A 25,981-nucleotide genomic window follows, 5' to 3' on the forward strand; every position below is an offset into this window, starting at 1 on the left:
TAAAAGGGGCATCACCAAAGAGAGAAGGAAAAGGATGAAAAAGACCCTATCATCTTACGAACTTTACTCAACAGAAATACAAGAAGAAATGAATTACAAGTGCGACAACGAAAATCAAAAACTTTGTTACAACTACAACCGCATCGTCTATTCCAACCCCAAAAAGAGAGAAAGTTCTACGTGAAAATATGATATCCAATCTTTGCTTGGAAATGTTGAGAATGGACAGAGAAGAAAGACCTGTTGTTTTATTTAAGTGGGTGCAACCACCCCAGAAGAGGGTGATAACTGCGACACTAACAGCCAAAAAACCAAGAAAAGCAAAATCAACTGGATGAAAAAACATGCAGTAACCTCACATACTTTGCTCTGCATCTCAAACACCTCTTCGGTCCCTAAAACATCTCCACAGTATTTTTCTAGCTGCTCCGCTTGTTTCTTTAGTGACGCAGCCTTGATTTCTGCTTCTCCTAGCTTATTTAGCATCTGCACTTGCTCACCAGCCATAGCCTGTTGTTCCTCAAATAGGGCGATTTGATCACCTGCAGCAACTCTCAACTTCTGCAGATTCCTTGTTAATGCCAGACACTTTATCTCAGCCTCGATCTTTTGCTTGAAAAGGCCCTCAAGCTCGTTCTCAAGCTCTCTAGATTTCTCTTGTTGCAATTCTGCGGTACTCACTGATTCTTCTTTTGGTGACTTGTCACCATTCAAGGAGGCTTCCAGTTCAGCAACCATCGTCTCCTTCATCTTGAGCATGGCCTTGGTCAACTCCAGGCTGCTTTCCAAGTATTTTACATTCTGTGTTAAGCTTAATACTTGGAACTCCAATGAACTTGATTCTTTGAAACTTTCAGAATCAAACTTGTCAGATAAACTCGATTCATGGATTTCTGGATCAGCTAAAGAGGAATCTTCCACTACACTGCTAACTTTCCCGATCTCCCCCAATTTTTGAACCTCTGCAAGAGAAGACATAATTCAGTTAACTATGCTATCATACTACCTTTCCATTTTATCTTGCAGAAAATCGACACAAGGTCTTCATCCACAACAAATTTATCTGACGCAAAAGATGTGCCATCAACAACTTGAATGAAAGGACAAGCGCTATCTAGAGGTATCAACAGGTGAGGGAAAAGGGAAACACCAGGAACCAATTCAACACCAGACAAGTGACCCAAATTAGGAGACTGACCATAATTACCTAAGACACGGATCAATTCTATACATAAAATGGGTGAAAACACTGTGTGCCAGAGACTGGAATACAGTATGAATGCCACTTCAAAATGATGACCATGTAATTCAAGCCCATATCTTGCTTCCAAGCAACACTTAATATAAAACGATAATTAATTTCAAAGTAATTGGCAAATGGACTGCTCAGATGAAAAAAATCCTGAATTGCATAAAAGGGAGATAATTGTTTTTACTGGAATCCCTAACTTCTGCTTTCTTAGATTAGAAAGGTAAGTGGAGTTTAAACAAACAATAGCAGTAGGACAGTAGGGTTTGACTTCCACAGACTGCAAGTCCCAATGTTGACCATCAGCTGCAGGCCATAAGGGCTGTGCTCAGCCAGGCACATCTCTTGCAGGGAGGGCTCTGGGCCTGGGTTGGTGGAGGATTAGTCAAGTCCAACGATGGATACCCCACCTCCTCAATACTAAAGAAAGAAAAGGGATTTGAAATGTAAGTTCCAGATTGAAAATTGATATAAAGGGAGAAAGAAGCATTCAGCCAGTGGGAGATGATTGTTCTTATTGGATGCCCTAACTTTTGTGTTTTGGATTGAAGATGCAAGTTCCAATTAAAAACAGATACTGACGGGAAAGAAACACAACCTAAAGCGTGAGATCAATATTTACATCACAAAGAAAAGACTGGCTAACCATATATCCTCATGCAAACCAGTTATACCAAGTACGAAGCAAATCTTTGAATGTGTAACAGGAATAAACAGCAGGGACATGATTAGCCTTGGAATATAAATCTTTCGACCTTCAAATTGAAATATGTCTAGTAAACTAACACCAAATCCTATTGATAGCACGTACGCTGAGCTACTGCTCTTCCTTCTAAGAACCATGCTTCTCAATAATTTCACAATTACATTTCTGAGAAATGCTGATTACTATCGATTAGGTATGTGTCTATAAGGAGAAAAGGCAAAACAATTACATAGATACCTGGAAGAAGCATTACAGGACTATCTACAAAAAATTGTCAACCTCTAAAACCAAACAGCTATAGCAAAAACAAATTATGAGGTAGGATACAACTGCAAATCAACAATACAATATATGATAGCACACAAATGGCCTCTATAAAACACGTCATAAGAAAAGGATTATCAAATCCGATAAAAGATAGTCAAACCAACCGTTTTCAAGAGCTTTTTGCACAGATTGGAGGGAAAGTATAGACTCATCCCATTGATCCTGATCTGCCGAGGGTCGGTGATCAACCCTTTTTTCTCCCTTATCCGTCCAAGATGCTTCTGCAGCTAATTCATCTTCTGAAACATCTTCAACTTCTCCAACATTCTCCTGCCCATAACCAGTATGTACATCCCCGCTGAATTGTTGTTCACCTGCATGGGCTTCATCACTGTTTTCTCCGTCGTAAATCATTGACCTTCCACTTTGCTTTCCGTTACTGGTCACAGAACAATCACCCTGCATAAAGACAAAGTTGGAGCTTCTTGAATCAGATTCCATGCTGGAATGAGAGTTTTCCTTCTCGATTTTGACCCTTTCTCCTCTAGGCTTCTTACCGTTTTCTACCCATCCCTTCCCTTGTTGAACCTGTTGAGCTGAACTACCCACACCCTTCCCACTCAAACTCTTCACCCTGTTCTTGTCCCGTGCATACCCTGACAATGCAGGCAGGTCATGCCTCACCCTAGGAGCACTAGCTGCTGTTGAGGACTTGCTACTCCGATCCTCACTATTCTCAGAATCCATGCCAGCTGCGAAAGCAGATGCAACCATAAATATCGATTCCAAACTAGACCCTCGGGTCACAAACGCATCACCAAGAGCCACATTTCTAAATAGATTGGCCGATCCAAAAGAACCATCGCTGTTTTGCATGACCTCAACCGGCTTTAATTTTGTTGGTTCAGCCTGATTCACAGCGCCAGAGAATACTCGTTTCAATACTTTACTGTTATCTGCATCGGCACTAGCATCCTTAACAACATCTCTCCTAATTCGCCTCCATTTCTTCAAGCCAAATCCCTTAGTCGGAGGTGACCCTCCAGCTGGAGATATGGCCGTTGAAGGCGATGACTTCCCTGAATTCCCCACTTGCTCACTTCCCACACCTTCCTTAACTTCTCCATCATGAGGCAATGTATTCGTATCACCATTACCATTAGCACCCATGTCATGAATTATCCCATTCGAACATGATCCATTAGCCTTTATCTTACTGTTATCATCCCCACCATCACCATCTCCATGATTTAAGGGACAGTCAGGGGTTGTGGTTGGGATGATGGTGGTGGTAGTTAATTCATTATCTTCAACAGATTCAAGCGCAGGACTTTCACTCTCCAAATCCATAAATCAGAGGTTTAAAGGGTGGTCTCTCTGGATCAAGATCAAGAACAAAGAACTATCATTCCAGCAGTATTATGTCCAAATCTGGAAAATAGAATAAAATATATAACACTTTGCATCAAATTCAAATAACCCCTGATTCAATTTTCCTATCCATGAACAGATTAAAATGAATTAAACAAATCCAAAAGAAAGCATAATTCAAAAGAGTGAGATATATTATTGAAGGGAAAAAAGAGAGAGTGAAAGATAAAAGGATATACCTTTTTTATATCCATATAACTAAAAAGGAAAGCTTTGAAATGAAAATTGAAGAAGGAAGGCGAATGGAATGATGGGGGAAATCAAAAGGAGATAGCAACCATAAACTGTGCTTGAATTTGCAATCTTGTACAGAAGCAGCGCGTCCTGGCGTGGCTGGAATGAAATAATTAATATTAATAAAAAAAAAAGAAAAGAAAAGAATGAACGTGGAGAGAGGAAGATAGGGCCACATGGAAGAGGTAAGGATGGCCCAAGAACCCAACGTGTCCAAGTGGGGCATTTCTGGCCATTGGATCACCATCACCACCTGTGATTCTCTCGTTAACAACCACCCTGAGATCTCATCACATCTGACAAAAGTGTCGGTCTCCACTCTCCTGCTAACACCATGCTCTTTACTGACAAACTATATATATTTAACCCAAAAAACCACATGAAAAGATGAAATCACCCCTGGGTCGGTCCTTTTCTTTCTTTTTTATTGTAAGGGCAGAAAGGTCTTTTAATAATCTTAAAAAAAATACAATGACATGAGCACCTTTTGCTAGCTGTTCGTGTTTTTTTGGGCTCGGGGCTAAGTAAGTAATTACACTATTTTTTTTAAAAGAAAAAAATTGCAGTAATCCCTAGCAATTCTTTAGTGACAGATTAATATCTTAAAATGACTCAATTAACCCTACAACCAGGACATCCAAAAACCACCTGAAAGGATAAAACCGACATTACATTGTCACAATTCACAATGTAGTATCTCTGTTTCCATAGTGAATACCACATGAAAACATCAACATGTTTTATATCTTTGTTAAATATATATCTCGCCAGTGTAATGTTATGCGGGGTGAGTTGATTTTTTTCTAATAAAAAAATCTATGTAAATTATGATACCTCGAGCTTTTTCAAGTTGATTTGATTAATCTATAATTTGAAATAACTCCTAAAAAAAAAATTAGAATACTTGAGGTCCAATAAAGTCAAATTATATATATAAAAAATTAAAGTTAAATTGGACTAATTTAATAAAAAAAAAATAAATAATAATCAAAACAATAATAACAAAATTTGATATAAAACTAATGAAAGAAAATAATGGGGGATTTAATATAAAAATAAAATTAAAAAAAAAAGAATAAAAAAGCAATTAAAAGAATAATAACCAAAATTGGATTAAAAAAATAAAATAAAACATTGAGGGATAAAATTAAAATAAAAAAAATTAAGAAAATAATAAAAATGAGCAATTTAAAAATGAAAAAAATCTAAAAAAACCAAGAAAAGGATAAAAAAAATCAAGAGAATGAATATTATATTTAATATAAAAACAAAATAAAAAAGAATGAAACTAAAAAAAAATAATTTAAAAAAATCAAAATAAAAAAAATACTAATCAAAAGAAAGAAAATTATAATTGAATTTTTTATTTATTATTTTATTCAAAAATAATACCATATTTAATTTTTATCTAAATAAAAAATTAAATGATTAGTTAATGAAAAATAATGTCAACACCCGTTAATTTATTGCATGATAAAAAATCTAATTGATCTTGGTAGCTTTGGTTGTTCGATCCAACCCGTGACCTGAGATATAACAAGGGTTGATTCTCAAGCTAAGTCTTAAAAATATTATAAAGAAATAAAAAATTCAATAATAAAAAATAAAATTGCCACAAAAAAAATTAATTAAAAAATTCAAAATAAAAAAAATTTCCAATACCAGTCCTTTCTCGAATCTTCCAACATGGTTTGAGTGTTGTTTACTGTTTTTCTTTTTCATGGGTCCTCTGTCGGCTCTTGTTGGAATCTTGAGGGGTTTTTTTTTTAAGACAAAAAAAAGAGTTGAGATATTTAAGAAATTGTGCTCCTTCTTTTAATATTATAAGTTAAAATTTTAAAAGAATTAATTTTCTTCAACATACCATGTCATTGCAACGATGTGTTTATGAAATCAGATAGAAGATAAAATTTAGTTTCGATTTTTTTTAGAAAAAAGTATATACATTATAAGGAATCTATTTCACAAAGATTTGGGATAAAAGGAGGTGATAAATATGGTTGTTGTTGTTTTTTAAATTGTTTTTTTTACTTAGAAATACATCAAAATAATATTTTATAATTTTTTTAAAATTATTTTTGATATCATCACATCAAAATGATTTGACAATACTAAAAACATATTAATTTGAAACAAAAAAATAAAAACTTTTTAATTTTTTTTCAAAAACGTTTTTTAAACACAAAAATAAATAGAGGTCTCATGTCACCATTAATGCATCTTTTTTTTTTTTTTTAATTTCTTGTCTTCTTAACATATGGTACATACAACATGGATCGAATATAAAAATCCAATATTGTATGGTTACTAGCTAGAATTGTCTGGTTTTCTTTGTAATTTCTTGCCTTGTTACTAGAATCAAATTTCTCTTTCTATATTCACATACATCATGTAAATTATACTTGTCGTGTCTATCAATGATGATGATGTCCACTTGATTTGACTCTATGTAATAAGACGGTCATGAAATAATCCTACTTCATTTGATCCTTTCAAATAAAAATTTAAGGGGAAAATCATCTAACTATTTTATAACTTAATTGTTTTTATATTTACCCCTCATGTTCTTAAAAAATATAATTTATATTCTAAGCTCTCCTACACGTCCTAAATTATTTTATAGTTTAATTTATTTTACATATATAAAAAATATAAATTATAATTTTTTAAAACATGAAAGATGAGTACAAAAATAAAGATGATTAGTGTAATTTTTTTAAAATTTAAACGAGTTGTGAAAGTTGTGAAATGGGGTAAGACTATGCAATATATATATATATATATATATATATATATATAAGAACCGAGGTTCGAATACCAGCTTTTTATCATTCCCAAGTTATTTTTTTTGTGGCTATAAAAATTGTAACTTCTAATTTATTTTCCTAAGAACTAATTAAATCATGTCATCAACTAATATTTAAAGGTGGATTTTGTTACAGATCTTGAAGATTAAGAAAAGAATTCAAAAGGCAAAACTTGGAGTTTTTTTTTTTTTTAATGGAATGGAATATTGTACTTTGGGATAAAGGATAAGTCAATCTTCAAGATAAGATCACAAGATTAACTGTTCCCTGCCAAAAAAAAGGCAGACAAAGAATATCAGAAAGAAACCCTAGATTATGAGGGAATCAGAATATTTTTTATATACTTGTGATCGTGGGCTCCATTAATATCGAACACGATTTTGTTGATTACTGTGAATTAAGGGGTTTTGTTATTGGTGATCATGCAAAGGAAGATTGAAAGACATATATGATCAAAGCCATAAATTTGGTATCTATCCGTCACTTCATGCATGAATCTGTTAGAATTCTATGTCCAAATTAACTGATCTTTTTAGTTATTCTATGATGTGATTATATATCCAATATCTTGAACTATGTATACGTGTATGCGCGCGCATCCTACACGGCACTAAGAATATGTTTGGAAACGCGGTACAAACCGCGTTTCCTCTAAATTTAATTTTTTTTTTTTAAAATTGAGTGTGGTTTGTACTTTTTAGATTGTTTTGATGTGCTGATGTTAAAAATAATTAAAAAAAATAAAATAAAAATCATTGGCATGCATTTCAGCACGAAAAGTTATTTAAAAAACAATCACTACCATACTGCCAAACACGCTTTAAATGTGTGAGTGTATATTTTGAAAGTGTTATAACCCAATCAAACTTGAGCCTAAAAGTTGGCTTTAAAGATGAGAATGGATAGCCAAAGAGATGTTAATTTGACGAGTCTCTTGTTCTTCCTAGGTTAAAGCTTTTAGATGTGTGCGTGCTTCTTTCTTTATTCAGCATTAATGTCTATTCTTCTCTGGCAGATCTCGCAAATCAAAATTATTGGTCTCGAACGATACTAACCTAAGGTTTTGGCTTGCTAGCATATAAAGCCTCTTAAATTTAGACTTTGCTTCTTCTTTCTTTTCCTTGTAGGATACTTCCTCCTTTTCCCTCTCCAGTTTTCGCAAGAATGTGCCTCTCCTTGCCGACTCACTGCTGCTAATTAAAATCCCACTCGCTTCTTCCATCGAGCTTGCTGCTGGGATTTCGGCCATGACCTTGCTGCTGTTTCCTAGCTTCTTCCGCAGCTTCCTAGCTCCATTAATTGTATGCATTTCTTAGCAGCCTGCCCTGGTTCTCATCAGTCTTCTCTGGCATTTCAGAGATGTTAATTTGAGCACCAAAAATTACAACCTAGTCAAACGCATAAAACTTGAATGTATCTCAGTACTGACTCACACATCTTCGTTACGCTAGCTAGCCATTCTCACGATAAAAGAATTGTGCCATATTTTGAGGTCAACAATCGGCCAAATGCTGACTAATTATGGAATATGTATTGTGAAGGAAAAAGAAAAATACTAGCTGGTACTGGTTTGGAATCCATGTTTGTTCTATGGAGTACTAGCTATATAGTAGATGTGAAGCTCCCTCAATCTCATGCTGTCACCATTTGACTTTTTTATATCGTTTTTCTTTAATTGGTTCTGGGCTACAAGATAAAAGGGATGCCCTCCTCCATTCCCTTTATCGAGGATTAAGAGTTTCACACGCATTGTCGGTCTTGTAATATCAATTTGATGTGAGATAAGCTGAAGTTAGATTTATAGGTTCCACTCCACTCTAGAATCTGTTTGGTTACGTGGGAGCGTCCACATTTCCTGCGGTTCTATTGTTTCAAGTTGTTTGGTTAATAGCTACCCATGATTTCAAACTCCATGAGGCCCACACAAATTGCGTTCCAAACGCAGGATAAGCAAAAGCTACTCGTTGTTGCTTTTGCCGTGGCTGTTGTTCAGAAAACGCTGCAACCTTTACAAAAAAATAATTAATTAGCCCTATTTGTCCTCAACATCACGGTCGTCTCTCCTCCTTCACATTCGCCTCCAAGTTCAGCTGAGCTCTCCTCCTCCACAACTTCCCTCTTCTCCAAAAATCAGTCCTCCTCTTCGTGTTTTCAGTGTGGCAAACACACCCACACACGCTCTTCATCCATTCTCTCACACAGACCGACCAGTCACTAGTGTTTGTAGTCGAGTGTAGATCAAGCCCATCTGCCACCGATTTGTTGCCATGATGAACTCCTTTTGCAGTTGAAGAAGACACACACTCACCCAGGTAATTTTCTTCGCACTTTACCTAAAAAAATGTATAGATCATGCCTTATATGCTAAAACAAACTGTTTTCTCTAACCAAAAGTTTCTCTTCACACTATTTTCTTTGCCAAAACCAAAGAGGGAATCAAAATCAGCCTCCTGGAAAGCTTAAGCACAAGCATCTTACCAATCTTTGTCTCGGTTGCACAAGAAAATTCAAGGTCAGTTGCATTGTTTCGGTTGCACAATTACTTTACTCTTTAAGTTTCAGTTGCTGTGTGTTTTCTGTGTGTTTTTTGAGAATAAACATTTTTGTAATTGAAGTGTTTTATTATATATGTTTTGGTTGAACATTTGTTTTGTAACTTATGACAATTGTATATTACATTTTCTGTAACTTGAACGCCTTAATTTCACCATAAGATCATCCCTAAGCAACAGACATTTAAACTGCCAAAAAATTAAATCCAAGGTTTGTGCTGAACATGAGAAAATAAATATTGAATTCCCTTTGAATCACATAACACTTTTCCTACCCACCCCAAGCCATATCAGACTAGCTTAGAGAGCAGCCATCTAAATTCCATTTTAATTTAGCCATGGACAAGAAAGAGGATTCCAGTTGAACATGTTTTTAATAATACCTTCAAAACTCCAATGCAAATCAGTACTCTTTAGCAAAAGACCCTCTTAAAGTTTAGCTTGTTTTATTAAACCTAAATAATTAAATTCAAAATATCTTTATAAACATAATTTTAGCTTATTTTAAAAATGATAACAACATTTGATATATATCTCTCTCAATGTCATTGAATTCAAAATGACCTACTTCTTTTGAATTTAAGGTTCAGTCATCTAAGCTTTTCATTGGGTTTGAATTTCCTAGCCTCCTAAGTTAATTTCATCTCAGCTGGACTTGAATATTTCTATATACACTCAAGGCTGGACGTTGTCTCTTTAGTAGGCCTTCTTAGGCTCTTGTGCTTTCAAACTATGCCAGCTCTAAGCCCATTATTATCTGAATGAAATCAATGCGTACTTGTGTTGTCTAGTAGGGGTTTTCCACTCTCAATTTGCACCTTTCAATAATCATTTCATACTGGTTACCTCTCTCTTTTTTTTTTTGCTATGAAAATATATGCAAAGTGTATATCTACGTAATTAAGTTACAGAAAATGGTATATACACTTGTCATAGCTACAAGAAATAGCGATTATGCTTAGGCAATGAAAACATTGGCTTATTGAAACATTAATGGAAATAAACCTATCCATTAAAGTGTTAAGCTGATTATGTTAAGTCTATGTTCTTAATTTGCATTTTGTATTTCAGGGTGCGATTTAATTAGGATAGATTGTGCATTCCATGTCATTTACATCGCCTTTAGGAAATTAACCTGTTAATTGTATATTAGACAACATATTTTAACCGAGAACATGGTCGATTCTCAATCTCAAGATAAGGCTTGTTGGACTAGAGAGATGTTGCATGCTTTTTGTGATATATGTATTAAAGCAATTGAGCAAGGTATGCGACCCAACACACATTTCGATGAAGTTGGGTGGAAATATATTATGAATTGCTTTAAGGATCAAACAGGCTATGCATTAATGAAAGCACAATTAAAGAATAAGCGGGACGAAATTAAAAAAATATTGGAGAATATGGAAAAGGTTGATTTATGAAACAGGAGTAGGATGGAGTGCTGAACTTGGAACAATTTCGGCTCCTGATGAATGGTGGAAAGCTAAAAACCAGGTCTGTTTTTTTCAATATGTTTAGGGCTGTAATAAACTGTTTGATTACATGTTTTTACATCATTTTTGATGCATTTTTATCTTTATTGTCCCTTGTTGTAGGAGATACGCGGAGTAAGAAAGCTTAGGCATACTGGCATCGATTCAACATTGTGTTGTAAATATAATATCATGTATACAAACACTGTTGCTACCGGTCAGTATGCTTGGGCTCCATCACAGGGTCTAAATTCTGATGAAGATGGTGTCGATCAAAGGCAAACTAACACAGTTAATGAGGACCCTCATCTTGAGGAAGGTAGTGGAGATTTTAAGAAGGATAATCTATCAAATTTTATTGTCGATGTTAATAATATGGTGTCTGGTGTTAATTTTGCCAATAGAATAAGCAATCCCATTGGTAGTAGTGGGAAGAGAAAAGGTGTGTAACAAAGTTCCTAACAAAATGAGAAAAAAAAGGGTGCCGAAAAGGGATCACAATTATTTTCGCGATTAGATAAGTTAATTGATAGTGTGTCTACCAAAAGTTAATGTACATCAATTGTTTTGGATAAAAAAGGATGTAGCATAGAAGAGGTGATGTAGGAGTTTCACTCTATTGAGGAAGTGGTGTTCGGCAGTGAGTTGTATTGTTTTGCAACTGAGTTTTTTATGGTTAGAAGTAGGAGGGAAATGTGGGCAATAATTGGTGATATAGACCAAAAATTTGAGTGGCTAAAACTAACGTTCGATCGAAATCTCTCTAAAAGTCAAGAGATGAAACTGTTTAGATTCGTCAACCTTTCCATGTACACACAACACATGGAGTTCTTTAACTTGACAACTCATACTTTTTCCTCAATTTAAGTCTAAGAACTAAAATCTATAAATTAACATCCATGCATCAATTCATAATCAACTTGAAATGATTCATAAAAGCAGGTTTAGAATATCTTACCCGGTACGAATCAAAGTTTCGATCCCTCCTTTTCTTTCTAATGACAGCCGGCCCTCCCCTCTTCTCTTCTTGTTAATCCCTTTCCCACCAGTGTTTATTCTACTTATAACCCTTAATCTTGGATGTTTTTTTTTTTTTTTTGAAATTTTGGTGTTTCTATCTTGATTTGTAAAAATGAATATAAAAACTCTCTCTTTTCTTTCTTTACGTTATCTGTAGATTTGTTTTTGGTGAGAAGAGGAGTACTTATGCTCTATAATTATTCTTATTTGCATTTAGGCCCCATTTTCTTTAAGTGTATTTGTTTTCCCCCACTTCTTTCTAGTTTAGTTTATTTTTTTAAAATTTAATCTAGCCTTGATTTTTTTTTTCTCGGGATTTACACGGCCACTTAGAGAAAAGAGAGGGAAAGAAAAACCTAACCATTTCTTGCAAAAATTCCTATAAATCACATAAATTTTCTTGATCAAAGGATTGAAAGGGAGTGTTGGAAGATCTCTGAAGGTTGTTTACACAAATTAAAGGAGTTTAAAGCTTTAGAAGAAGGAAAAGTGAGGAGAAACCAACCATTTCTTTTTTTTTTTTCTTCTTGAATCCTTCTCATTATAAGACATTACAAGGTAATAACCCTTGTTTTTTAAATAAATTAAATTAAATTATGTATGTTGAGTAGTTAAGCATGATTTTTTTATGGAGAGAATTAGGGATCTAAGGAGTTTCTTGCTTGAGTTATTTAATTGACATTTAAATCATGTTGATTAACATAATTAAATGTTGGGACAAGTTAGAGTTGAAGCAATTAAAGAAAAATAATTGCCCTTTTTCTTTAGTTCTAGTGTCAGCATAGGGGCACCAAGGAAAGGGGTATTTTCTTAATATTGCCAATTGGGCCATCATTAGTCGAAAATACACCATTAAATTTTCTAATTTTATATATTTTGATCTTTCTTAACCAGTTTGTGGTAATTTCCTATGCACTTTGGTAATGCTTCTTACTGATATTTTTTATTTTCTTCCAACATTTTTTCTATATATTCTCTTTTTTATTTCTTTTGTTTATGTGAGACCCCAAAATAAGTAACAACATTAAGCATGGATTGGTTAAGTGTACATCAGGTAAAAATAGATTGTTTCACTAAAACAATAAGTATTTTGGGGTTGAATGGTGAACAAATAATATTTAAGGGGGACATGAAAGTAGTATCTAGTTGTTTAATTTCAATCATGACAACTAGAAAATTAATGAGGAAATGATGCCCTATTTACTTAACACTTGTAAAAGAATTAGGAAGGGAAAAATGGAATTGGCTTTATATTCCAATAGTGAGAGAGTTTTCTAAAGTATTTCTAGAAGAATTATCGGGCCTGCCCCCAGTTAGAAAGATTGACGTGTTTGTCGCGCCTCGGTAGAAGTCGCAGTGATTTTTATAAAAAAAAAAAAGATATTGAAATAAGGTCTATGGCGTTTTGTTCTTCAAGGGAAAAAGTCTTATTTACAAAGTCACCACCTAGTATTATAGTCACTAGAAATCCTAACTAGTCTTAGAGGTTTCATGGTAAGTGAATAGTTATGTTAAATGGAAGATACTATCACCATAAAACATCTTACTTGAGGTAACTTACATTGTCAATTGTCTTTTATTGCTAGAAGTTTATTTTGCTTAATTAGTGATTTATTTACAAGGTGAAAACATGTAAAATATGAGGAAAAAAATTAAGCTAAAGGTTAAACTTGTTATTATATGGTATGAATTATTTTTGTAATTTTCAATTACTACATTTAGATAATACTAATGAATTGATAATTTTTTGATTACTCATGGTCATAACCTGTGATTATTTGTCAATCAAATCTTGTCAATAATCTAACCACCTATGACTTTTCATCGATCAAGTCATGTCAGTAAGTTGAATAATTTGATCACTCCTAATCACAATCGGTGACTTATTATCGATCAAGTCATGTCAATAAGTTGAATAACTTGATCACTACTAATCACAATCTGTGACTTATTATCGATCAAGTCATGTCGATGAGTTTAACCATTAGACCTATAATAGGCTATTAAAAAATATTATTTTTTCTACAAAGAATATTTTTTTTTTTGGATTTTTGAAACAAGTGTTAGACCTATATGGGTAGTGAGAAATCACATGTTGTACCTGTGTGCAACCATGGAAAAATTCAGGCATTGGACTCATATTGTCATTTTCCATTTCTAGTCAATCCTCCTATCTTAACATGAAAAATAAAAGTAGGACTTTCAATATGGAACGAGTGCCCGTAATTATAGGGTAAAGCATTATAATTCCCACTATTTATGCAAGCTAGTTTGGTCAAGATCATCATTGGTAGTCCTTCCATAATTGGCTGATATTTACAAACTTCAATCATCTTATCTTGACAAGTTATCATTCTAATTCCAACATCTTTCTTGGCACTCTCTAGCCTTAACATACACAAGATCATCATTCTTTCCATCTCATCATAAAACTTCTCAAAATGATCAATATCATGACCAAATTGCTGATGGTATTTGCAAAACTCACCCAAATCTCATTATCATTACATAGAGTTTTCTATAGTTGCCTTCAAAACTCTTGCATCTCGCTTTCCTTTCGTAATAGCTTTAACTCTTCTATTTCTAAAGGCATGGTTTGGAAATGGATTTGAGTTTATGTTTGGGGCTTTATCAAAAGTGATCCACCCAACCTTTATAAGTTGCATAAGTTTTTTTTTTTTTTTTAATGCTAAACACCTATCAATATTATGGTCTACAATACCAAAATGGTATTCTCAATTTTGATCAGGCTCATACCACTGTGGGAATGGAGGTTATAATGGAACTAATGGAATAGGAGAAATTTGACCAACACTTAACAACTTTTAGTACATTTCACTTAGAGGTATTGGTAATTGTGGTAATTATTCTTGGATTCTTTGAAAGTTCTTACGTGGATAATTATTGGTTTGGGTATTTGGTGGGTTGCTCTGGATTTGGATTGGTTCATAAGAAAATGTAAGGTAAAATTCATGTTTGTTATAGTAGGGGAAGATTTTTGAAGATTATAGGTGTTGTGGTTATTGTCGTGGTATTTTTTTTTTTTCCCTTTATAACCTCCACCTTTGACATGATGTACTTTAGCCTTTTTCTTTCTTTTAGTAAAACCCATGTTCTTAGATAGGTTAGCAATCTTTCCAATTTTGATGGCCTACTCAATTCTTTCAGCAACAATTACTAAATTGTTGAAATGTTGTGTTGTGTTCCAAACTAAATGCTCAAAATATAGTGTAAACCCTTTGGGTGAAAAAAAAAATTGACTAGTTTTATGCAAACAAAAAAAATTGTAACTCTCAATTGGGTTATCAAAAAATTCTAAAAATTTGTGTGTAGCCTTTTAATATGATTTCTTAGCTTGGGTTAAAACTTTAAAATTTTTAGAGAAATTCATAAATTTGACAAAAAATCACAATTGGACTTAATTTTCAATCTGACCATTAGATTGAGATAAAATTTTATGAGGGAACTTAAAATATATTGAATAAAATCTGGTTAAAATTTTAGGATGAACGGAGATCGGTAGTTCTAGTAAAAAAATAAGAACTGTCAAATACAGGCAAAATGACTCATTAAGGGTAAAATTGTTATTTGCCATAAAAAATAAAACAAACCAACTCTTTTTTTTTTTTATATAAAGCCGACTAGGCAGAAGCAGATTGGGGAAAAGAGAGAACAAAACAAACGTGAGAGAAAGAGAGAAAAGTAAGGGGGGAAAATAAGGAAATTAAGAGAATAACCTTGTAAACTTGCAAAGTTCAACTTATAAAACCTTAATATAAGGAAGAATCAAGTGAAGGAAGGAGGAATTGAGAGAGGAAATTTGGCTAACTTTGGGAGAGAAGAGAAATTGGAAGAAAGTCAATTGGAAGGCATAAGAAGTTTGAATTTAATGTTTGATTTAGATGTTTTTAAGCTTACTTGATTAAGTTAGGAAGTAATTTCATGGAATTTTACTTTAATATCCCTTAAATTCTTGATTCTTGAACTTAGGGTTCTTATGGGAATTTGAAGGAATTAGGAGGTGAAGGAAAAATGATGAAATTGAAGTGGAATAGAATGAAAATAAGTTGAAATAACAAGTAAATGAAGAAAAAATTAGGGGGGGGGGGACATCACATTTGGCCAAATGAAGGAAAAGTGGAGGAATGAGTTTTGATGTTAATGTTTAGAAAACTATGTTTAATCATGATATTTGAAATTTGTAAGAAAGACTAAATGAAGAAATAACATTAAAGTTGAGAAAAAAAAAGAGTTAATTTGATTTAAAAGAGAAATGGACTAATTAAAAGAAAGCATGAAGACAAGATGTTTAGATTGTGTTTGAATATAGTTGTTACATATATTTAGATAAAATAAACAATATGATGTGGGGGCATAAATAATAGAAGGATTATTTGATGGAGAGATTATGAACATAAAGCAAGAAAAGAAGTAGCTTGATTTAAATGTGGTTGTATGTAAAATAATGATGTTATGTTTGAGAATGAATTTTTATTAGAATGAATTACAAATAAAAAAATTACGTGCTGTGTTTTGGCATGTAAGAAAAATATTGATGGACTAATGATATAATGACATTTTATTAATTTAGGACTTGTGTTTGGAGCTAGTTATCAGACAGGAGGAGCTGGGTCATCACGAGTAGAAGGTAGGTAATTTGTCACCTTAATTTATAATTATTAGTTTTTCCTTAAATATCTATGTTATTTATTTAATTGATAAAAGAATGAAGCAAATGAATAAATTAAGTGATTATTACAAATGAGAATTATTGGTAATTTATGTGAATTTACCAGGATTATTATTTGGCTAACAAAAAGGGTTAGGCGGATGCTGGGTAATTCATATGGAATTACTGGATTCATTTTAGCAACCAAAATGGGTTCGCGGAATTTCTTTGGTGATTAAGAGAATTATTGGGTTTATTTGTTAACAAAGAGGTTTACCAGATATGGGGTAATTTATATGAAATTACCGAATTAATTGGCTAACAAAAAAAGGTTAGTCGGATGTTAGGTAATTTGTATGGAATTACCAGGTTGATTTTGGCAACCAAAATGGGTTAGCTGAATTTCTTGGGTAATTAAGAGAATTATCGGGTTTATTGGTTAACAAAGAGGTTAACTGGATATGGGGTAATTCATATGAAATTATTGAATTGATTGGCTAGCAAAAAACAAAGATTAACTGGATGATGGGTAATTCAGATGGAATTATCGGATTTATTGGTAACTAAGGAAGAAAAACCAAATTTGTGAGTAATTATATGAAAGTGTTAAAATTATTTAGTAATTGAGATTAGTTAACTGGATATTTAAGTTTTGAAAAGATTATGTAAATTACTTGATTGGAGTTAGAAGTATTAAATTTCAAAGGTTAAGAGTAAAATAATTAATATTTGACTAAAATATTGAGTAAATTGATTAATGTGGTTATTGTTAAAATAGGTACACTACGAGGTGATGCAGATCTTTAGATGTAGAATTTTTCTATTTATGAATTATCATTTTAAGAATGTAATATTTATGTCTTTATTTTCTTTAAAAACCCTTGTGTTAGAAAAATTAAGTATAAGATGTGTAGTGTGTAATAAATGTATTACCTTTGTGTTGTAAAAATCAAGTAGAAGATGTGTAGCATCTAGTGGATGTATTATATATATGTATAGATGTTAGTATGGTTAAATCATTTTGAAAATGATAAGATAAGTTTATAATATAAAGTAGTAGAATACATTGGATGTTTTAAGACAATATGACTCTTAATCTTAATATTGTATTCATTTAGTCTAAATGCATATATGTAGTAGTTAGCATTTATTACTCTTTATTGATGAATTTGTTTATCTTTCGAATTGTTTTAGTAATATTTTTATGTTGACTTATTAATTGATATTATACGACTTGAATATATTGATAAGTATAAGTATTGAGAAATTGTTTAATAAATAGGATGCGATCCAAGATGATTGGATCAAGATGGAGTTATAATGATATATAATAGAAGTGTTGTTGATAACTTGGTACCAACAAAAATAGAGGAAACTCTGTCAATTTTTTTTTTTAAAAAATCCCATAATTTTAGATATATTATTCAATACTTGATATTAGTAAAGAAATATTTAAGATTTTATGATATTATAATTTGAGGATATTATATATAAAGCTTTAAAAGTATTGAGAATAAATTGACCATCTTTTTCTCCAACAAAAGAGAATTAACTTGAACAACTATCTCACTCCATTTATTGGCATACTCTCGGATAGATTTCCTTGTTTCCTTTCCTTCAAAACTTGCAAGCTTGACAGCAATAACCATATTGAATTTGTATTGCATAATAAATAAGAAGCACTATCAGGATAGGGATTTCGAATATTCCTCCAATTTTCTGGCCAAAAAGGGAATGTCCATTTGCCCTAGCTAACCACCCCATGCAAAGCTTAATTTAAGGTGGTTTCTAGCACTAGCTGCTGACTATGAAACATTGTTATTTTCAGATTATATTTTTGAAATTTTTAATTCTTTAGATACCTCAATTCTAGACCCATTATCCTATTAATTAATTTGTTTTATCCGAAATTTCCTTAACAAAATTCATTTGACTGGATAAAATTAAGTATTGGGACAGTCTTGACTACACAAGATTATATTTAGAAAAATTAAAATTTATTTATTTTAAAATTTATAAATAACCAAAAGATATAATTTGGAAAACCTAATATTTTTTTAATTTTACCTTAATCTTAGGTGGTTCGGAATTCTTCAAAAATCGTAACAAAATTCAGATTAGTTCGGATGATTGGAGTTTTTATTTTTTTTCTTAGTGCTCACCGGCCCTACTTATTGTGCTGGGAGGATTATCATGTCATCCCCTTATGCTGCACTTGTTAATTAATTGTGAGTGGTGGCGGTGGTGCATGGATTGACAGGGAGAGATCATGACTCGTTGAGATATATATAGTCCACGCACACACTGTATTTCTTAAATCAAGGGCACACAGAGAGGAAGAGAAATATTATATGTTAAAGCAAAGAGATAACTGGTAAAATGAAAGAACAAAAGGATGCTCATAATGCCACCTTTTCTTCATGCTAGCTTTTCTTCATGCTAGTTGGTAGAGGACCTCAACCTCAACTATTTTTTAAGTCAAAAGAAACAATAAGAATAATGTATTAACTAGTTTAGAGAGGCTGATTGACACAAGTTGGTATGATTGATTAGAACATCCACCTTTTAACTACTTGTTGAGTTTTAGTTGAATTTAGCTTCCACGTCTAGAAGAGGAAATAGACTTTAGCAAGCCAGCCAGCCAGCCAGCCAGTGGGTTGATCGCAACTTTTGCTAAAAAGAAGGCTTTAAGGAAACATGGAGGAAGACACGAAATATACATTGTATAAAAAAGAGATTATACTTTAGTCTTTAATCGTCTTTAGGGTTTAGGATTGGACCAGGAGGTCATAGCTGATACACACAATCGGAGCAAGCGCAGCCTTCTTGTTTGATTACTTTGATTCAAATAATTAACCTGTTAGGCCTAGCTAGATAGGCACCTTTGTATTTGAATATTAGTTAAACCATATCCATAATTCAAGCTGATTAAATCCCAAAAACGAAGATAAGGAGGTTGTTTCAAACTCAAACAAGGCAATATAAGAGATGATGTCGAATTTGAATAAGCCATCAAACACGAGTAGTTTGTACTGGAACAAACCCTACCATTCTCAAGTTGCCTTGGTTTTGTGCTCAAATGTATAAGCTGAGTAATATTTAGTGTACAGTGGCCCCTTGCCTATAGAGAGCTATGCAAGTAGGAAAAAGAGTAAGAGATAAAAACCTAGCTGTATATGTGTATGCCCAAGGAAGGAGTCGTTGAGGAAATGGCCAGTGGTTGGACTGGTCTTGGCTCCAATTCCCGGTGCACAATGGTTTCAAATTTGTGTCAGATAAGTACATCTGTATACAGGGAAAGCATGGATTAATTTATTCAGGTCCCAGTTTGAAAAGCATTACTAAAAAACACCCCACTATGAACAAGGTCTGAGTTGTGGTTACCCTCCCAATGCCCTTTCTCTGAGTTCTTTCTGACCCCTTTTTTGGCTTCTGTGACAGGTTAGAGAGAGGAGAGCCCCATGTCTATATCATGATTTATGAATTGAGAGATTAGAGCGCACAACAACACATGAAACAAAAGGATATAGGGTAAGCCCTAGGCAAATTATTAAATAATACTGTACAATGTTGCACCATTAGGACCTATAAATTTATTTTTAAGCACTAGTTTAATATTTTAATGTTCAAAAACCTCGCAGATCCAGCACAGACATTAGATTCCCTCTTCTTCTATACAGCTTGTTATGAGAGAGAGACAGGGAGAGCAGTTTTGAGGAGTTGCAGCAAAGGAGGGGCCTCTCTTTTCTTCTGTATCTCACGTACTTGCAGCAAGAGGTTAAGGTAATTTCATTTACTGTTTGTGCTATACTCTAGTTGCATCATAACCGGCTTCTTATGGTCTAAAGAACTTTTGCTTTTACTTGTTTTAATCAATGAAACAATTTCAATCCTGTTTCTGAGAGGCCGCTTTTATGTTTTAGAAGTCTGATATATGAATCGATCACCTATTGTTTCAGAACAAAGCTCGAGTGTTCCACATCTACAACTGTTCATATGTGAACATCGATGGGGTATTCTCTTGGTACATGTTAAAGTTAAACAGTGTATTGGTCAATATATACTCTGAGAGGCAGAAGAAAATAGGTGCATAGTCTGACTGACAGAGGCCCACAGTGGGAGGAGATATGTATGCACACCACATGCAAATTTCTTCTGTGTGAGCGTTGCATTCATCTTCTGGCAATAGTTTTTGGTCAGAACTGCTCGCTTTACTATCACTGTCAGCTTAAATGGGAGCAAAGAATCAAATCCAATGGAGAGAGGAAGAGCTCACCTTCTTGGCTGCTACATATTTAGCCAAATACGGTTCCTGTAAGGACATGTGATGCAAATAATGAAGGGCCTTTATCACCTCCCAGTCTGCGACTTTACTCAAAGTACAGCTACAGAGAGGTACTAAAGCAGTAAATTCTTGCGTAGAAGAATATTGCCTTTTAAGCATAGCTTTCTAAGAAAAAGTTGCATTCATGGCCATGGATGAAGAAGGATCGCTCGCTGGTAAACTTCCTCAAGAACCCCCTAGTGGCCTCACCATCAAGATTTCTACTTCTGGCAGCAAAATTGGTAAGAACATCTTAACTCCCCTTGGTTGTTCAAATTCAGATTCAACTTCTCCAAACTTGAAAAACTCAATTGAATCATCCCCATGTAACTCTCCACTAGTGTCACCACCTTCATCAGCCTTTGTTTCAGCCTTACAGTCACCATACATATCACCAAGGGCTATAACCCCAAAACCCCAAGAGAACCCAGCCCCACCAGAGAACCCAACACCAGTCTCCCACTCCTCACCACCATTCTCATCATACCGTGGTTCACAATCAGATGACATACCAAGCAGCTCTTACACTCCCCCATCAGACCAATATGAATATTCTGATGACCCCACAGAGGCCAAGCTCAAGTATGTTACTTGTGTTCCGGTCCCAGATCCTGCTCCTCCTAGAATCTCGTTCTCTTTTCCAGTCCCACGCATTTCCTTCAAAGGGCCTGTTTCTCCAGCTTCCAATGCCAAACTCAGGAGCTGTGATGTTTACATTGGCTACCATGGGCAGAATCCTAATCTTATGCGCTTCTGTAAGTGGCTTAAATCAGAGCTAGAGCTTCAGGGAATTGTTTGCTTTGTTGCGGATAGAGCCAAGTACTCGAATACTCAGAGCCATGAGATTGCTGACAGAGTTATCTGTTCTGTGACTCATGGAGTTGTGGTTGTGACTAACTCTAGCATCCTCAATCATCCCAGCTTGGAGGAGATTAGATTCTTTGCTCAAAAGAAGAACTTGGTTCCAATTTTCTTCAACACCGACCTTGCTGAGATCACAGGTCTTCTCAACTGCAACTCAATTGATAAAGAGTGTAGAGAAGTGATTGACGGACTAGTGAAGTCTAACGAGTTGAAGCTGGAGGTCAATGAGGGTAATGGGAGGAGCTGTGTAGCCAAAGCTGCTGGGATATTAAGAGCAAAGCTCGGGCGAAAGAGTGTGGCCGAGAAAGCTGCAGAAGGATCTGAGGAGATTCCATTTCCAAGGAACAAATGTTTTGTAGGACGAGAGAAGGAGATTATGGAGATTGAAACTGCATTATTTGGATGTACTGATAGTTCTGAACAGGATTATGCCGTGCCGATCATTAAAGGAGAAACCAGTGGGCAATCTGAGGGCCTTGCAGATGAAGAAAGTGATACTTTTAGCAGCAGCCGAGGAGGGAGATTTATTAATTTGGAATTGGGAGGGAAGTGCAAAGAACCGACATTGGAGGCTTGGGTGGAACCAGTTACGGGAAGGAATTCATTGAAGAGATCAAAGTACAAGAAATCGAAAAGTGGGAATTACAAGACCCTGGATAGCAGTGTGTTTTGCATAAATGGCGTTGCAGGCATTGGAAAGACAGAACTTGCACTTGAATTTGCTTATAGATACTCTCAGAGGTACAAAATGGTCTTGTGGGTTGGCGGGGAAGCTAGATATTTCAGACAGAACTTACTGAATCTATCACAGAATTTGGGGTTGGATGTGAGTGCTGATGCCGAGAAGGAAAGAGGAAGGATTCGAAGCTTTAAAGAGCAAGAAAATGAAGCATTTGAGAGAGTCAAAAGGGAATTGTTTCGAGACATGCCATATCTGCTCATTATTGACAACCTTGAGACAGAAAGAGAATGGTGGGAAGGGAAGGATCTGCATGATTTGATTCCAAGGAACACTGGAGGGACACATGTGATCATCACAACAAGACTATCCAAGACGATGAACTTTGACATAATGCAGCTGCCACCGTTGGAATTGACCGATGCAATGGTCTTAATGAGAGGAAAAAGGAGAAGAGATTATCCAACCGAGGAACTTCAATTTCTTCATAAATTTGATGAGAAATTGGGAAGGTTGAGCTTTGGCTTGTGGTTGGTTGGGTCACTTCTTTCTGAGCTTGCAATTTCTCCATGTGCACTTTTTGAAGCTGTGAATCAAGTTCCGCTTGAAGATGGTTCTACTTACTCCTACATGAGCATGAGTGATGAGCAGTACTGTAAGAGCAATCCTTTCCTAATGAAACTTCTCCATTTCAGTTTCATTATCTTGCAGCAAACCGATGGAAGAAAAAACCTTCTTGCCTTAAGAATGCTTCTTGTTGGTGCTTGGTTTGCCCCAGCTCCCATTTCAGCAACTTTGCTGGCCACTGCTGCTAAGAATATGCCCGCAATTGGAAATGGATTCAGAAAATGGACCAAATGCGTGAGCCTCGCATTTTCTTGCTGCTCTGGGTGTGGATTAGCACCCCAAAGCGAAGAAGATGCAGCCACTCTTCTTGTTAAACTAGGCTTAGCACGAAGAGCCAACAGACAGCCAGGTTGTTGGATTCAATTCCACCCAATAACTCAAGTTTTTGCAAGAAGAAAAGAAGGTTTGTCCGCAGCCAAGGCTACAGTCCAGGGAGTGAGGAAAGTTGGCAATGCGTCCATCAACACAAACCATCTATGGGCATCTGCATTCCTTGTCTTCGGATTCAAATCCGAGCCTCCGCTTGTTCAACTGAAGGCTATTGATATGGTTTTGTACATAAAGAAGACAGCAGTGCCGCTAGCAATTAGAGCCTTCACAACGTTCTCAATATGTAATTCAGCATTGGAGCTTTTAAAGGTGTGCACTAATGTGCTTGAAGAAGTAGAGAAGTCATTTGTATCGCAAATACAGGACTGGTGTCATGGTTCACTTTGTTGGAAAAGGAACATTCATGGTCATCAAAGGGTAGATGAATATTTGTGGCAAGATGTGACATTGTTGAAGGCTAGCTTGCTTGAGACTAGAGCAAAGTTGCTGCTCAGAGGTGGTCATTTTGATGGTGGTGAAGAGCTGTGCAGGACTTGTATAAGCATCCGGACAGTGATGCTTGGTCACGATCATGCTCAAACATTGGCTGCCCAGGAAACACTAGCAAAGTTGGTTAGAATGAGAAGCAAAGTATGATCCTAGTAATCTCTATCAATGAAAGAATGGATTATAAGATGCCATGGAGAGCTCAGTTTTGTTCACATCGTAAATCATGTTTTTAGCTAGAAACATAACCATTAAGTTGCTCATAATGTAGTTTTCTCCACTGCACATTATAACATTTACTTCAAGTTGATGAAACCTCAATTTGTTTGTCACTTTCTGTATATTTTGCATGACAAGATGTTCATTTGGGATTATTATTTTTTTTGATTCCTTGGAAGTGTGGATTAGATTTTAGAAATTGAAACAAGAACACATCTTGGATGTAACCCATGAAAGCAGAGGGATTGAAAAGGACAGGAAATCTGAATTCTCAAAGTTCTGAAGGCACCCCATTGTAGTAGATAGAAGGTGTCTGGTCTACACTCTACAATGACAGCTCTGGTAACGAAACCAATTCTCATCAGTACACAGATTAAGAAATTAAGGCACTGAAGTTGTTTCTTGAGATCATAGGTATCTGCAATTCACATTTGTTTTAGCTACATGGCTAAAATAAGATGTTCATCTTCATCTTTTAATAATGGAGTATGTAAATGAAAATCAGTTAAAAAAAATGAGGGATTGAAATTGAATCCTTATATTTCTTCCACAGCAGGGCTGCCACTTCTAACAGATGCCTACAGGAATATACATTACTGGAACATTTTTGATAAATCAAATCTCTATGGATTTTTTTTTCAGCATGAAGTCTGGAACAATTATTCATATGAAGTGCATACAATATGCTGACCTGATCACAAATTTCCTTGTAGATCAAGGTTTAAACTGTTGTTAAAAGATATATACAGAACTTAACTTAGTTAAGTTTACAAAGAACAGAAACCGAAGAGCTAGAAGTAAAGAACAAGGAACAAAACAATATTTCATTAGGTTACTGTTATCCCTCAATTTTTATTTATAGATGAAATCAAACACTATAAATTATAAGAATCATAACAACTATAATTTTCTTTATTAAAGGAATTATGTAATTGACTAGACTTATCTTAAATAAACTTAAATCTAAAGAATTAAAAAGGAAAAACAACATCAAGATAATCATACCATTAACAGATAGATAGTAATGAAAGAAAAACCATAGCTTAATAACAAACTTTTAGCTTTGTGCCATAATTTAACACTCCTTCTTTATTCAAAAGCTATACATTCCAATCCTTTCTCTCATGGCTTCATATTTGTCTTTAGCTAAAAGCTTGGTAAACAATTCCAGATCAGTTATCATTTTTCTTAACCAGATTAATTATTTTACTATCACATATGCTGCTATGTACTTTGCCTCTGCAGTAGAGCGTACAAAAACTGATTACTTCTTTGAGTTCCAATAAAAAAATGCTTTCTCCCATAGCAAAAGAATAACTTGAGGTGCTCATCATTTATTAATCACTTTCAGCCTAGTCATAATTAGAAAAAATCAACAAGTTTAACAGAACTAGATTTCACAAAATGCATGCCAAACTTTATGGTCTCCTTTAGATATCTTAGAACTCTCTTGGCTGCCATAAAATGGATTTGACTTGGACCTTACATGAACCTAGATAAGTAATTGACAACAAACACAATGTCTGGATGTGTAGTAGTTAAATATAATAAGCTGCCAACTAAACTTCTATAAGCTTTACCATATGTTTTAGGTGCTCCATCCTCCTTTATTAGCTTCTGTCCCAGTACCATAGGTGTGCTAACTAGTTTGTAATTTTCCATCGCAAATTTATTTAGTGGCTTTAAAGTAAACCTCTTCTAACATAAAAAGTAACCTTGCATAGACTGAGTTACCTCTATGCTTAAGAAATATATATGTCAACAAACCAAGTTCACTCATCTCAAAATTATCCTTCATATTGGCTTTAAAATCCTTTATAAGTTACTCCTTATCTCTTGTAATCAATAAATCATCTACATATACTGACACAATCAGTTTATGTTTATCAACATACTTCACATACAAAATTACTTTATTCATACTCTTTTCAAAGCTTGAGCTTAAGAGATGACTATCCAATTTGTTGTACCTTCTTGTGAGTTGGTCTATCAACCAATATCTAGGTTTGATTCTTTTCGATCATAATAAGCTCCTTCATCAT

General features: G+C 34.4%; 2 protein-coding genes across 3 annotated transcripts; one reads left to right on the forward strand and one right to left on the reverse strand.

Annotated features, from left to right (window-relative positions):
• Positions 1-32: 32 nt before the first annotated feature.
• On the reverse strand, positions 33-4,202 carry LOC118037688 (WPP domain-interacting protein 2). Of its 2 annotated transcripts, none has more exons than XM_035043764.2 (3): positions 3,833-4,202; positions 2,387-3,599; positions 33-962 (listed from the first exon to the last, which is right to left on the reverse strand). In XM_035043764.2, the coding sequence occupies exons 2-3, from the start codon at positions 3,570-3,572 to the stop codon at positions 253-255; spliced, it is 1,896 nt and encodes a 631-aa protein (XP_034899655.1). In that variant the 5' UTR covers positions 3,573-3,599; positions 3,833-4,202; the 3' UTR covers positions 33-252. The 2 variants fall into 2 exon arrangements, with proteins under 2 accessions (XP_034899655.1, XP_073260391.1); XM_073404290.1 differs by having other exon boundaries at positions 2,387-3,653.
• Positions 4,203-19,733: 15,531 nt separating this feature from the next.
• On the forward strand, positions 19,734-24,117 carry LOC118037692 (uncharacterized). Its single transcript, XM_035043769.2, has 3 exons — positions 19,734-19,941; positions 20,052-20,193; positions 20,370-24,117. The coding sequence occupies exon 3, from the start codon at positions 20,880-20,882 to the stop codon at positions 23,868-23,870; it is 2,991 nt and encodes a 996-aa protein (XP_034899660.1). The 5' UTR covers positions 19,734-19,941; positions 20,052-20,193; positions 20,370-20,879; the 3' UTR covers positions 23,871-24,117.
• The last annotated feature ends 1,864 nt before the right edge of the window (positions 24,118-25,981 follow it).

Source organism: Populus alba, chromosome 1, assembly GCF_005239225.2.
Source record: "Populus alba chromosome 1, ASM523922v2, whole genome shotgun sequence".
Classification (NCBI taxonomy): Eukaryota; Viridiplantae; Streptophyta; class Magnoliopsida; order Malpighiales; family Salicaceae; genus Populus; species Populus alba.

What these genes read in the sequence shown, in the direction of transcription:
- LOC118037692 (XM_035043769.2), top strand. Translation starts at nt 20,880, where the DNA reads ATGGCCATGGATGAAGAAGGATCGCTCGCTGGTAAACTTCCTCAAGAA.
- LOC118037688 (XM_035043764.2), bottom strand. Translation starts at nt 3,572, where the DNA reads ATGGATTTGGAGAGTGAAAGTCCTGCGCTTGAATCTGTTGAAGATAAT. An exon ending in GCAAAAAGCTCTTGAAAACG is followed by an intron (nt 963 to 2,386) that starts GTTGGTTTGACT and finishes CTTCTCTTGCAG; the next exon opens with AGGTTCAAAAATTGGGGGAG.